The 11913-nt window shown below is 52.9% G+C and overlaps 6 protein-coding genes across 7 annotated transcripts; 3 read left to right on the plus strand and 3 right to left on the minus strand.

Moving 5' to 3' along the window:
- The first annotated feature begins 67 nt into the window (after positions 1 to 67).
- Positions 68 to 1810, plus strand: HMPREF1120_03987 (isopenicillin-N N-acyltransferase). The gene is made up of 4 exons (XM_009158085.1): positions 68 to 527; positions 581 to 901; positions 962 to 1064; positions 1120 to 1810. The coding sequence occupies exons 1-4, from the start codon at positions 492 to 494 to the stop codon at positions 1692 to 1694; spliced, it is 1035 nt and encodes a 344-aa protein (XP_009156333.1). The 5' UTR covers positions 68 to 491; the 3' UTR covers positions 1695 to 1810.
- Positions 1667 to 3019, minus strand: HMPREF1120_03988 (uncharacterized protein). Its single transcript, XM_009158086.1, has 3 exons — positions 2321 to 3019; positions 2031 to 2262; positions 1667 to 1951 (listed from the first exon to the last, which is right to left on the minus strand). The coding sequence occupies exons 1-3, from the start codon at positions 2672 to 2674 to the stop codon at positions 1776 to 1778; spliced, it is 762 nt and encodes a 253-aa protein (XP_009156334.1). The 5' UTR covers positions 2675 to 3019; the 3' UTR covers positions 1667 to 1775.
- Positions 3020 to 3419: 400 nt separating this feature from the next.
- Positions 3420 to 5206, plus strand: HMPREF1120_03989 (uncharacterized protein). The gene is made up of 2 exons (XM_009158087.1): positions 3420 to 4605; positions 4670 to 5206. The coding sequence occupies exons 1-2, from the start codon at positions 3895 to 3897 to the stop codon at positions 5024 to 5026; spliced, it is 1068 nt and encodes a 355-aa protein (XP_009156335.1). The 5' UTR covers positions 3420 to 3894; the 3' UTR covers positions 5027 to 5206.
- HMPREF1120_03990 lies at positions 4810 to 8110 on the minus strand. Of its 2 annotated transcripts, XM_009158089.1 has the most exons (2): positions 5432 to 8110; positions 4810 to 5373 (listed from the first exon to the last, which is right to left on the minus strand). In XM_009158089.1, the coding sequence occupies exon 1, from the start codon at positions 7238 to 7240 to the stop codon at positions 5495 to 5497; it is 1746 nt and encodes a 581-aa protein (XP_009156337.1). In that variant the 5' UTR covers positions 7241 to 8110; the 3' UTR covers positions 4810 to 5373; positions 5432 to 5494. The 2 variants fall into 2 exon arrangements, with proteins under 2 accessions (XP_009156337.1, XP_009156336.1); XM_009158088.1 differs by having other exon boundaries at positions 4810 to 8110.
- On the plus strand, positions 7840 to 10427 carry HMPREF1120_03991 (glucose 1-dehydrogenase). Its single transcript, XM_009158090.1, has 4 exons — positions 7840 to 8699; positions 8777 to 8979; positions 9039 to 9909; positions 9962 to 10427. The coding sequence occupies exons 1-3, from the start codon at positions 8258 to 8260 to the stop codon at positions 9273 to 9275; spliced, it is 882 nt and encodes a 293-aa protein (XP_009156338.1). The 5' UTR covers positions 7840 to 8257; the 3' UTR covers positions 9276 to 9909; positions 9962 to 10427.
- On the minus strand, positions 10321 to 11396 carry HMPREF1120_03992 (uncharacterized protein; the record flags this gene model as incomplete). Its single annotated transcript, XM_009158091.1, has 2 exons — positions 10321 to 10828; positions 10885 to 11396. The coding sequence occupies 2 exons, from the start codon at positions 11394 to 11396 to the stop codon at positions 10321 to 10323; spliced, it is 1020 nt and encodes a 339-aa protein (XP_009156339.1).
- Positions 11397 to 11913: the final 517 nt, after the last annotated feature.

Consider the following 11913-nt stretch of genomic DNA (forward strand, 5'->3'; position numbering starts at 1 on the left):
GGGAGACCCAGTCGACCGGGACAAGATTGCAACCGGAGCTTTCTCGCCGTTATCACAAGTGGATCCCTGAAGGTCCAGCCGACCTCGTATACAGCTCATGACAATGTACAGAGTGCCAGGCCATCGAGGCTCACAAATCGAATAGCTTGCGGACATGCTGCCGAGGCTGTCGCACGGAATCATCTGGACGGAATGATGGCTGGCTTCTGCACACACACTTCCCGGCCAAAAGGGGTCCAGAATCAAAGGCACGAGGTCACTTCAATTTGGTGATAATAGAGAGATACGGTCGGGTGCGGCATTGACGGGAGATACCATTGATCCCCGAGTTTACTGCGATATCACCGGTGGCCGAGGAAAAGGGGCGAGACCATCATATCAGCAACCCGTATCTGCCGACATCCTGTCCATACAGATAGGGAATCGCAGAGGTACATTCCAGGGATCTTTGATAGTCTTGAGAGAAGTCGTGCCTGGTCCGAGACGACAACATGATCGAGATCAATTGCGTTGGCGAGTCTTTCGAGGTGAGTGTGTGAACAACTGCCATATCTGTGCGGTGATTTAATTGACTGGAAAGATTGGCCTCGAACATGGAACAAAAGCCGCTCCTCAAATTGCCAGTACAATCCAGTTCTATGCCGACCTGTTCCAGAAAAAGGTCAAATTGAGCTGGGAGCAAGCATGTTCCGAGGCCAAGAGGTTTGCACCTCACATCCACCAGTACTACCCCCATCTGGAATCAGAGATGCAAGGGATTGCCAAAGGAGCGGGCGTCACGTATGAAGAAATCCTCGCCCTCAACGTGAGGTCTGAGCTGTTCTTCGGTGCTGCATTGGATGGCTGTACGAGTTTATCATGGAAGACAGATTCCACGTGCTATCTGGCCCAAAACTGGGATGTAAGTACTTACCACCATTTACCTCTGCCTTGTCAAGACACATGAGCTGATCGACCATAGTGGATGGTTGAGCAAAAGCCCAACCTCGTTCTATTGCAGATTGCGCAGAAGGACAAGCCGGTCATCCAGCAGGTGACTGAGGCTGGCATCATTGGCAAGATAGGTGAGCAACGGACGTCACTCTGAATGATTGTGGTCATAGTTGATCCCGAGACCAGGTCTTAATTCTGCCGGCGTTGGTCTCTGCGTCAATGCAATCCGCTGTGCAGGGAGCGATGTCAACCGGGACCCCATACACATCATGTGGAGGTTAGTCCTGGAAAGCCCGTCGGTCGACGCTGCCCTGGAGGCCATCAAAGCACACGGCTGTGGTGGCGCTTGCCACATGTTGATAGCGGACAAGTCGCGCAGCATTGGTGTCGAAGTCACACACCAAACGATCAAGTATCTGCAACCAGACGAGAAGGGCCGGGTGTTCCATAGCAACCACATGTTGGAGTCCCATCCCGGAACGGACATGCTTTGGGTCAACGACAGCCTGACTCGGGTCCAGAGGATTCGGGAACTCGCCGATAAGCTTGAAGGCGAGGTAACCCAGGATGCGTTGCAGAAGTTTCTTTGCGACGAGGACAATTATCCCTGTTCGATCAACCGAGAGCAGAAGGGGGAGAGCGATGCGGCGAGTGTCTTTAGCATCACCATGGACCTTGCAAAGGTCGAGGCAAAGGTGTTGCTTGGACGACCTAGCAAACCTGAAAAGGTCTATGTGCTACGGCCCAGGCCGATCAATTAGATATATAGAGGCATAGGTCAAGGAGTCATGGAGTCAACGTGTTTCATCTTCACATATATAATGCTCCTATGAACCCCAATTTCATTGATAATCCGCAAACTCTTTGTCATCCCAGAAATGAATGGCTCCCTTCAAGGCCGGACCAGCCTTGAGCGCGAGATTCGCAATGACCGAGCCCGGCTGATGAGCTTCTACCAGCCGAGGCGTGATGTTTTCGATGTATCTCTGGAGCTCTTCCTGGCTCATACCGTTGTTGTCTGGTTACAGAGAAAAGTCTTGTTAGCGATTTTATTTTCTTCTTGCTCATGCTCCGGCGTGTTAGAAGGTGTTACTTACATTCACCTTTCAAGATAGCTTGCACCATCGGCGTATTGACTACGCCAGGGTACAGCCCAACAGCCGTGATCTCAGGTTCTTCCAGAGTCAAGGCCTTGATAACGTAGTTGACAGCAGCTTTGGTTGCGCCATAAGCACCCCAGGCCGGGAACGACGGCTTTTCGCCAGCGTCTGAGGAAGTGACAATGACCCTACCATTGGTCTTTCTCAAATGAGGAATGGATGCTTTGAGCTGGAATCTCGATGTCAGTCATGCGCAATTCCAGTCTCAAACAACACTTTGTACGCACCATCGACACATGGGCGACAACATTGATGTTGAAGATCTTCGTCCAGTCGGCAGGATTGACTTCAGCAATTCTCTTGACTGGAGCCATGATGCCGGCGTTCAAAGCCACGGCGTCTAGTCGTCCCCAGGTAGAGACGGCGACATCCACAGCCTTGCAGTTGACCTCGTGCTGACTGACGTCGCCCACCACATACTGGACTCTGTCGACGCCTTGCTGCGATTGGAACTTTTTCAATGGCTCTTCATTGATGTCGACCAAGACCACACGCGCATTCTGTTCTAACAACTTGTTGACAATTGCTGCCCCAATGCCGAGACCTCCTCCAGTCACAATTACGACGGGTGATTGAGACATATTTTGTTTGTCGTATAGGGGTAGGATTTCTCAGATCAAGAGATTCGAACGTTTCTCCTATTCAACTTGCCTTGTTCGGTCTTCAATGCAATGACAAAATCCTGCTTCTTCGCTCTCGAAATGACCAGTGGTTCAGCGACCACTCCGCTTGTTTGTCCACGACACACCATCCCGGCCACGGAACGGAATCCTGGCCGGGGTCAAGTACTCCACGGCCATCGCTACCGCTGTCATATCCACCCTTGTTATCGCTGATCTGGCCATCTGAAACTATGTTCCAAGGGTGCGACGGGCTGTCGACAATGGTAATTGCCACGCGGAAAGCAGGGTGGATGAACACTCGGAGGACTACAACGTACTGTCAAACTTTGCCAGGTCGGCTGTAGAGCTGTCAGCAGAAGGTACAGCCGACGTTAGCGAGAGTGGGACCAATTTGCAATCATAAGCGAGAACGGACCGTGACAAGACAATATTACATGGTCAGCGTAAGCGGATTTCAGCGACATTCCTCAAGCGACCTACCTTAGGTACCTCAAGTAGGTGCCTAAACAACTCGATGACTTGAAGCAGATGAGACCCATGCATGCCCTTCCCAAGACCCAGCGGAAAGGTAGGTTCACCCAAAAGAGATCCTACGGCCTTATCGGGGTTGAAGGTACAGCCGAACAATGGGGTTGGCATGGGCCCGTAGCCACCAACTTCAGCCTCCACCATGTGCCCGTGTGGGCGTTGTGGATCGCAGCGTCCGAGATTCCTTTCCTTTTTGCCCTCCGAGTCGTACACATGGTGCAGCCTGAACTGGACGGGGCCCTAGCCTTGCACAAGACCTCGTGCCACTGCCGTGCCCTGCATACGAGCATCGAGAGCCCGCCGCTTAGGTCCTGACTCGGCTGTACCTTCGCGAAGCGACGTTCGACCCTTGACTGTGGAGTGCGTCGATTGGCAGTGGCAGTATGGGGAGCGGAGCGCTCTGGGGGCGCCGAAGAACGAACGCCCAGCGAGGGTCAAGGTATCTATCTCCGAAGAGAAAGATAAGTACTGTATATATTTACATTGATTCGGGAAGTCAAGTCTCAACTCAACCACTGCAAGCACAGAAGGACATTTCGCCTGACCAGTGACCATCATATCCCCATCATCCATCTTATCCATCTTCTATTCCCTTGCATTTCCCTTACCTGCACACTGCACCAGAAGAAAGACCCTCAATCTCGGCCAAAATGAATTCCAAAACCTTCGTTTCCGACCACTACGACTACCCCGTGCAAGAGCAAGGGCCCCCTCGCTTGTCCTTGAAAGGCGAAGCAGCTCAACCACGCATCCACTTCGACCCCAAGAAACACCTGCGCTTCCAGCTTCCGGAAAAGACGTACACGCTCGAAGACCTCAAATACAACGTCAAGCAATCAGTAGGCAAGGTGGCAGCAACAGACCCCTTCCCCTTGTTCACACCCGAAGCGGTCGTCGAGATGCGGCGGGAACTGCTGGCCGAGCGCACAATCAAGAACTGCATGACCTACACTCGCCCCGGATCAGTCCAAGTCCGCGGCGCATGTCCCCAATACGCACCCTTTGTGTACGAAGCCTGGACACACCCCGAGACCATCAAGGCCGTCTCGGCCGTCGTTGGATTGCCCGTCAAGATCAACATGGCCCAAGAGATCGGACACACCAACATCCAATTGGGCCCTGATGGTCTTGAAGGCCTCAAGAAATTGACTCCGGAGCCCCTTGTGCCCAGCAATCCGGCTGCTGCGGATGTCGAAGAGGAAGACATCAAGGAAGATAAAGATACCGATGTCATCGAGTGGCATAACGACATGTATCCTTGGTCCCTTGTTGTGTCGTTGTCTTTGCCGCAGGGTAAGGGTGGTGAGACTGCTTGTTTGTGTGGTGATGGGTCGATTATCAAGGCTCCCAAGCCGGATGTGGTGAGTCTTCAGCTTCTCGCATGAAGAGCGAGGTTGGTGGTCACTCTTGACTGACGTTTTTTAGGGCTACGGTGTCCTTCTCCACGGAAGTGTCGTTCTACACAAGGCCGTGCGGGCCGTCGGCGCCGAAGAACGCATCACCATGGTTTGTTCCTGGTGGCCCGCCGACCCGCTGTTGCACGACAACTCCAAGATCGCAAACACGCGCGACGTCTCGTTCAAGCCGGAAATGTACTACCAGTGGGCGACGTATCGTCTTGAGAACATTGCTGCCAGATGTTTGGCAAAGGCGAAGGAGTACCGCGAGAAGCATGAGTCGAAGGAAAATTACTCGGATGCCGTGGTCGATCCTCAGGAGTTTGCGGAGTGGGCAAAGGAGCAGATAGCTTACTTTGAGAGGACTTATGACCACATGAAATAGAGAACAGTATAGAGAAATTGTCATGCTGTTCATGTCTGAGGTTGCATTAGTTAGGTCTGTGTCAGGGATGCAGTGGTGATGGTGATGGTGATGCTGGCGGTTGGCGAATGTGGGTATGTCGTTATGTGCTGCTTAGATTTAGGACCATTCTGTATCTTGAAAAATAAATCATTTACTTCGATTCGAGTCGGGCCAGACACTCCATGTCGAAACCGGTAAACAAATAAAGCACGTCTGCTAGAATCGGGATAATACCGAGTACCTCAGATATCTTGTTGAATCTTGATGGTTGTACCCATCGTCCTATCCAAACCAAACGGTACAGTAGCACCTTCCAGTCGGTACAGCTAGTTACACAAGTAAGTATACGCCAAATTTCACAGAGTCAGTAAATGCAGAACACACGTAAACTTGAGTTCTGCTGTTCTCGCTCGTCCCTTGCAGGCCAAGCAACGTCTCCATCATAAATTATACCAGGCTAATGTTCTCACTAACAGGGACAACGTATTTCTCCCAGTCATTGCGTGAATAATGACTATCGGCCGTCTGGGGGAACGGGTCCTCTTCGAGATCCCTTGCCTGCCAGACCTGGCTGATGATAGTGCGCATGCGATCGATGTTGGAGACGGTGGAAGTCTCCATGGCATGCAGGACTTCTAGGACCAATTTGCGGCCATGGACAGGACGACCGGAGCGTTCATCCACCCACAGCTCATCGTTGTAGTTGTTGAGCTCGACGGCAGCGACGAAGACGGGCCACGACAGACCGGTCATGAAACCTTTTTCGATGAAGCGGACGACCTCGCGCATGATCTGCTCGACCAGATGACTCACCAGCGGAGTGGTCGGGAGGGCATTGTAAAGGGCACAATTCAGGTAAAGCAGGGCGGCGAGTCTCTTGACGTTGGCCGACATGATGAGATATTCGTCGTCATTCTCGACGGCCTGCTCGAGACTTTCCAGCTTGAAGCGGGCGACGGCACAGGCATTGAGAAACGAATCGGTAATGGAAATGGTTGGGTCGGCGTAGGCGGCGCGGCTGAGTTCGGTGATGGTGCACAGCAACGCCACCAGCTCTGGACTACATCCCATCCAGACGTCGACAATCTTCTCGCCAAAGTTCCAGTAGTCGCGCCCGAACAGCGGCACCTGCGCACACGCCGTGCGGCCGATGACATCGTGGAACGCGAAAAAACGCTCTGCAAATGCCGTCAGGTCGTTGACCTCAACCACCTCGGCGCCCGGGACTCGGCGGTCCTGCTGCTGCTGGATCAGCTCCTTTCGGAACCTCACCATGTCATGGGCCCCCTTCAAGTGTACCACCCAGCCCGAGTCACAGTCCTGAATGATCTCGTAGAGACACAGCACCACCATGGTGATGAGCGTGTCGGAGCTGGCGGCCACCTTTTCGGGACCCTCCACCTGGAACCGGTTCTGCAGTTCTTGCAACACCTGCGCCTTCAGCTTCATCGCCGGCATCCGCCATGCCGGTTCCTTCTTGGACCGGTGACATGCCGACAGCGCCAAAATGGACAAAATCCCCGTCTTGGAGTTGGTCAGCGTGAAAGGCAGGATGAGCGAGGCAAAGGGTGATTGTGAGAGTTTGCTCGACGTTGTTAACGGACACAGCTTTTGGATGTAGTAATTCAACAGCAGCGACTGGTCCTCGTCCACCAAGTGCGGGATCAATGGCACCGACCGCGACCGGATTACCGCCGTCGAGTACGAGTTGGCCGAGTAGGGACTGCTGCTGTCGATATCCAGGGCGGCATTGAGCCTAGACGCCAGTCGCTGTAGATGAGCGCCGCCATCACCGCCGACCTGCAAGTTGTGTGAGGAAAGACCCTCGGTCGTGTCGAGCCTTAGAGGTTCTTCGAACGTCTGGGCAGAATAGTTGAGGAAATGGTATGGTTGGATCCGGGGCACCGGCACAGGCTGCCACTGCGCTGGTTCTGATGATATAGAGTTGGGCGAGTTCGAAGTGCCTCCAGATTTGGACCAGACGCCTGCCCGCCCGAACGCCAGCCCCTTGGACACGTAGTCGTCCTCCCAGCGGATCTCGTGCCCATAGTCGCATTGTCGGTGAGCGATCTGGCACCGGTGGCAAGTCGGCCGTTGTTCGTCGCACTTGACCTTGCGCGACCGGCATGTCAAGCAGCCTGCTCGCGTGCGTGGTTTCGGCGGCTGCTGGTCTGGCCGGCGACGACGGCCCATGTTGGCAACTGGTGAAGGTACAGCCGTTCCCCGTCCTTTGGGGACACGCGACTCTGCCCTTTCATTTGTACTCGCGGTGCCACGGGACCGGGGACTAGTCTGCACTGTTATCTGACATAGTGAAGTAATCTAGTTGGACGGGGAGGAAACTGTGGGAGAATGGAGACTCGGTCCAGTGGTGGGCCTGGGGTTGCCAGGGTTGTCCGACTCCCGAGCCAGGGCTTAGGCCTTCAACCTGAATCTTGCAATCCCGAATACTCGGTGGGCTGGAAGCAGTAGTAGCGTAAACTATAGGGATTGTCAGTCTTGGTCTTCGAAGCGCTTCTAGGGTATAGCTGCTAATCAACACTGCCAGCTCGTGGTCGTCACCGACCAGTAGGGTACTGCGGAGGATAGAAACTCATCGCTGACAGAAGCCATATTCCAAGTTGGTGGATCAAATTATCAAGCCGCTTCTCCGAACAGCTCACGGGGCCGATACCTGCAGTTGAACCAAGACAAGAATGAAGGGAGAGTGGAGTTGATAAGCCGCGGGTAACAAGCAATAATGAAACGAATTTCGATGGCGTCGGTATTGTGCGTAAGACCCCCTGGTATTTCTTCCCTCGTATCGTTACAACCACCAACAGCACGGACTATTCCGCGCCGCGGATGCCGCCCTTCTGGTAGAGGTTGCTTGCTGCTTACCTACATTCCATTCATGCCGACCCTAGATCTAGGTTCGATCGATGATAGCATGGAGGAGGATCCCCACCACCAACGGGGCCACTGCTGTGCATACGCCTCCTAGGATGGGTCGTCCATCGGAGGTCGTGTGGCGGTGGTAACAATGATGGAGTGGTTGAGTCAATCTAGTCGAGCAGGAGATCCTGCCCTTGGTAAGAGCATGCAGAACTCTTCAAGAATGGGACTTGTGGACAGGTTGGTTTGTCGGTTCATTGCCATTGATTTTGCTCAGCATTGTGATTGAACTTCCTCCATTCAACGACCAGTAGGTGGTTTGCAGCAGTTGACAGTATGGGAAAGAGGAGAATACTTGTGGGCTACGGGATCGATGTCGACGCCTGTTCCAGTCCCATCAACACGCGCGACGGAGCCAAGCCCGACCTAACAAACATTTCACGAGGCACCTTCGGGGCCACTGTCGGGGTGCCTCGGCTTCTGGACCTGTGGAAGAAAAAAACCATCAAGTGCTCCTGGTACATCCCTGGCCATACCCTGGAGACCTTCCCTGAAGAAATGGCTCTGATTCGAGACGCCGGGCACGAAATCGGACTACATGGATACACCCACGAGTATCCGGGGGACCTGACTCGCGAGCAGTTCGAGGCGACGTTGGTGAAAACCATTGATATCACAACCAGATTCTGCGGAATGAAGCCAAAGGGATTCACCGCGCCGGCGTGGAAGACCAGTCCGGACATGGTCGATGTGTTAGAACAGCACGGCATCGAGTATGGTGAGTCCAAGGATGGTCATATATCCAGCCTTCCATCACCTCACCAGGACTGTCCTTGACCTCTCGTGTCGCCGCAGATCATTCTTTCATGCATCACGACTTCAAACCCTACTATGTGCCGTACGGCCGTGAATGCTTCCAGGCAACGGACTACAAGAACCACCCAGAGACATGGATGGTGCCCATGAAGCAGAGTGCAAAGTCCAATGTGGTCGAGATTCCGGGCAACTGGTCCATCGACGACTGGCCGCCTTTCCAGTTTGATCCTTGGTCGGTATCCGTAAGTCACAGTCCCCTTTTGTCGAAAGCCCTGAATTGACCGAGACGACAACAAAATAGCAAGGGTACGTTGATCCGTTCAACATTGAGCGGCAATGGCAAGAACAGTTTCAGTGGTGTTACGAAAATTATGACACGTTCATCTTTCCCATCAGCATCCATCCGCAGGTCAGCGGGCGACCTCATATCCTCAGAATGCACGAGAGGTTCATCGACTGGGTGAACCGCGAGCATGAAGGTGTGGAATGGTGTACGTTTGCCACGATGGCACAAGAATTCAGGGAGGGAAGGATATAATCATAGGGCAGGGTTAGAGGAACGGAGGTCAGCGAAGCCAAACCTGGTCCGACTGGCATCTCGTTCTCCGAAAGATGTTCATATCCGTTCCTTCTAAGAATGGACTGTGCCGCAACAGACAGCTCATTGAATGTTCATCTGGATTGACACTCTGTCGGTGCTCTTACGACAGCGTGTAGACTCTGGTCGCGACATCTGAGTGCAAGCAAGTGTTGGTCGACTGGAAGGCAGCTGAGAAATGCTGGCGCCAAGGCTGGATTCGTGAATGCTAGAAGACCTTCTTCATGCCCCTACGATAGGAGACAAGCAATACACAGGGATATGACGAGGACGCGGAGCGTTGGCGTGCAACTCAAGGCAGCAAAGGTCAAATCAACCTGTACAAACGACGGACATATATGCTTACTAATACACACCGGCTGGAGTTGTATCACGTGAGACGGAGGCACGTGATACGGAGTAGTCGGTAATCGTCACGTGCAAGAAGGATCAAAGTCAAGACCTGAGCGGGCTGATTCAATTCTTTCAAAATGTTGTCCGATTTACGACAACACATTTCATTGCTTCGTATTATTACATAATGCACACTCTCTATCTGGGATCGTGTAGTAGTGCTAAGCACTGGTGGAGGAGAGTATGGCCTTTCCTCAAGTTTCCACTGAGTGGAGTTGACCTGGGGATTCCAGGTGCAAGGGCCGATCCTTTGTGAAATCTTGTCTCAAAGCCGGCAACACGGCTTGATCAATCGGCCCAAATGTTCGTGACATGTGGTATTTCCTTGCAAGAGCCCCTCTCGACCAAATGATCGCCGGGCACTGAAGGGTAGTCATTCAGGAAAACCGTGAAATTCGGTTCCCAAGTCTCTGACGACATAGGTTATGGGGTAATTGTCTGGAGCTCCGAGCTCACCGCCAGAGGGTGGCGCTGTCGGGGAGTACTCTGAAGATGGTGTTGTCATGAGCGGATCGCTCTGAAATCATGATTCTCGCATGGGAAATGACGTGAGGTTGGCGTAGTTGTACAGTGTTCGAACTCAGTCCGAACCTCAGCTCCCATTAATGAGCCGCACCAAAGCCACAGCGGCGCCGGCTGCCAGTACACCTACAACGAGCATCTGCAGGGCTCCGCCTATACAGGCCCGGTAGTTGTCACTTCCCGTCCAACCGCGGACGACTCCGGTCTTGACATAGCCAAAGACTAGCAAGACGATTCCCATCAGACCAATACTCCACCATAGGCCCAAAAGGACATCGTTTCGGGGCACAAGGAAGTAGGGTATGAGTGGAAGGAACCCGCCGACAAAATAGCTGATACCCAACGTGATTGCTGAAAGATATGGCCGGCCAGTTTCCGGCTTTGGTGCTTGGAAGTGGTTTTGGAGGAGAAATTCCTTGAACCCGGGAGTCGAAGTTTTGATCCGGTCTGCTATCCGCTTCGTGTCCTCCTCGGACATGCCGAATTGTTCGAAATACTCCTGGACATAGTCACGAGCTGTATCTGGTTCTTCGTAGACCAATTCATCGCATCTCCGGACGGTCGCATTATAAGATTCTCTGTCACAACTGTCAGTCAAGAGATCATACGATACGAACGCGTGAGTATAACTTACACTTCACTTTTGGCACCCACGTAACCGCCCAGTCCCATGGAAATTGCTCCGGCAATGAGCTCTGCGAGACCACCCAGGATCACCACCCGGGTGTCTCCAAGAGCCGTCAGGCCTGCTGTGAGAGCAAAAGGTACGGTGAGACCATCTGACAATCCCAATATCGAATCAGAAACAATCCTCGCGTCGAGCCTGAGTCGTGCCCAAATTCCCTCCACGCTCCGTTGAGAACTTTTGTCGGACATGGCTCCTCGGCCGCGTTGGCCTTCTGAGCCCTGCAGGGTAGTCGTTCTTGATAATAATGGTCTGTTTGCTTCCAGATCAGGGGCTGTTGGGAGTGTCTCTCTTGGTAACCATCTGCCAGTCAGGCTGGTTTCTGATTGGTTGTCGCCGTCGCGGCTGGTCATGTCGTTGATAACTTGAACTTCAGTTCGGAGTTCGGTGTAGTTTTTGCTGAACCAGGGGTCGGAGAATTTTTTCCTGTCTTTGATAATGGTCCAAGAAATAGTGGGCATGCAGTAGGTTGTCTGAGATTCCTACTGTGCAGCGTCACTTGTATTTAAAAGTGTCACGGTCACTGTTCCACAGTCCGTTGATGTAGAATGGTTCTCCCTGGATCTGGGCCGCTGGCCAATCACAGCAAGGATGAAAGTCAGCGATATGATATGTGGCTTTCGCTCAAGCCAATCGAGAACAGATGAGTTGAAATGCGATTTGTTTATTGGTGAATCTCGTGCTGAATGGTATATAGCCTTTGCAATTGCCATTTCCTTTTGTTCTGCCCTACCATGCGCAGATTTTTATGCTACATGGCTGTGATGGCAGCCTTCGCTTGTCGGGCGTAAGGGAAAAATCTCGAAGAGTGAATTATCTCACTCGGCTGCAGCCTTGTGCGTTGCCAGCCAATCGCCACACAGCACCTGATGATCAGGACCCTTCGATTATCTTCTGATCTTATCTAAACTCCGTCATCCCGCTGGGCGCCCAGTACACGAGGGGTTTATGCCCGCGAGCTCCGCGGAACACCGAGCT

The sequence above is a fragment of the Exophiala dermatitidis genome (genome assembly GCF_000230625.1).
Source record: "Exophiala dermatitidis NIH/UT8656 unplaced genomic scaffold supercont1.3, whole genome shotgun sequence".
NCBI lineage: Eukaryota > Fungi > Ascomycota > Eurotiomycetes > Chaetothyriales > Herpotrichiellaceae > Exophiala > Exophiala dermatitidis.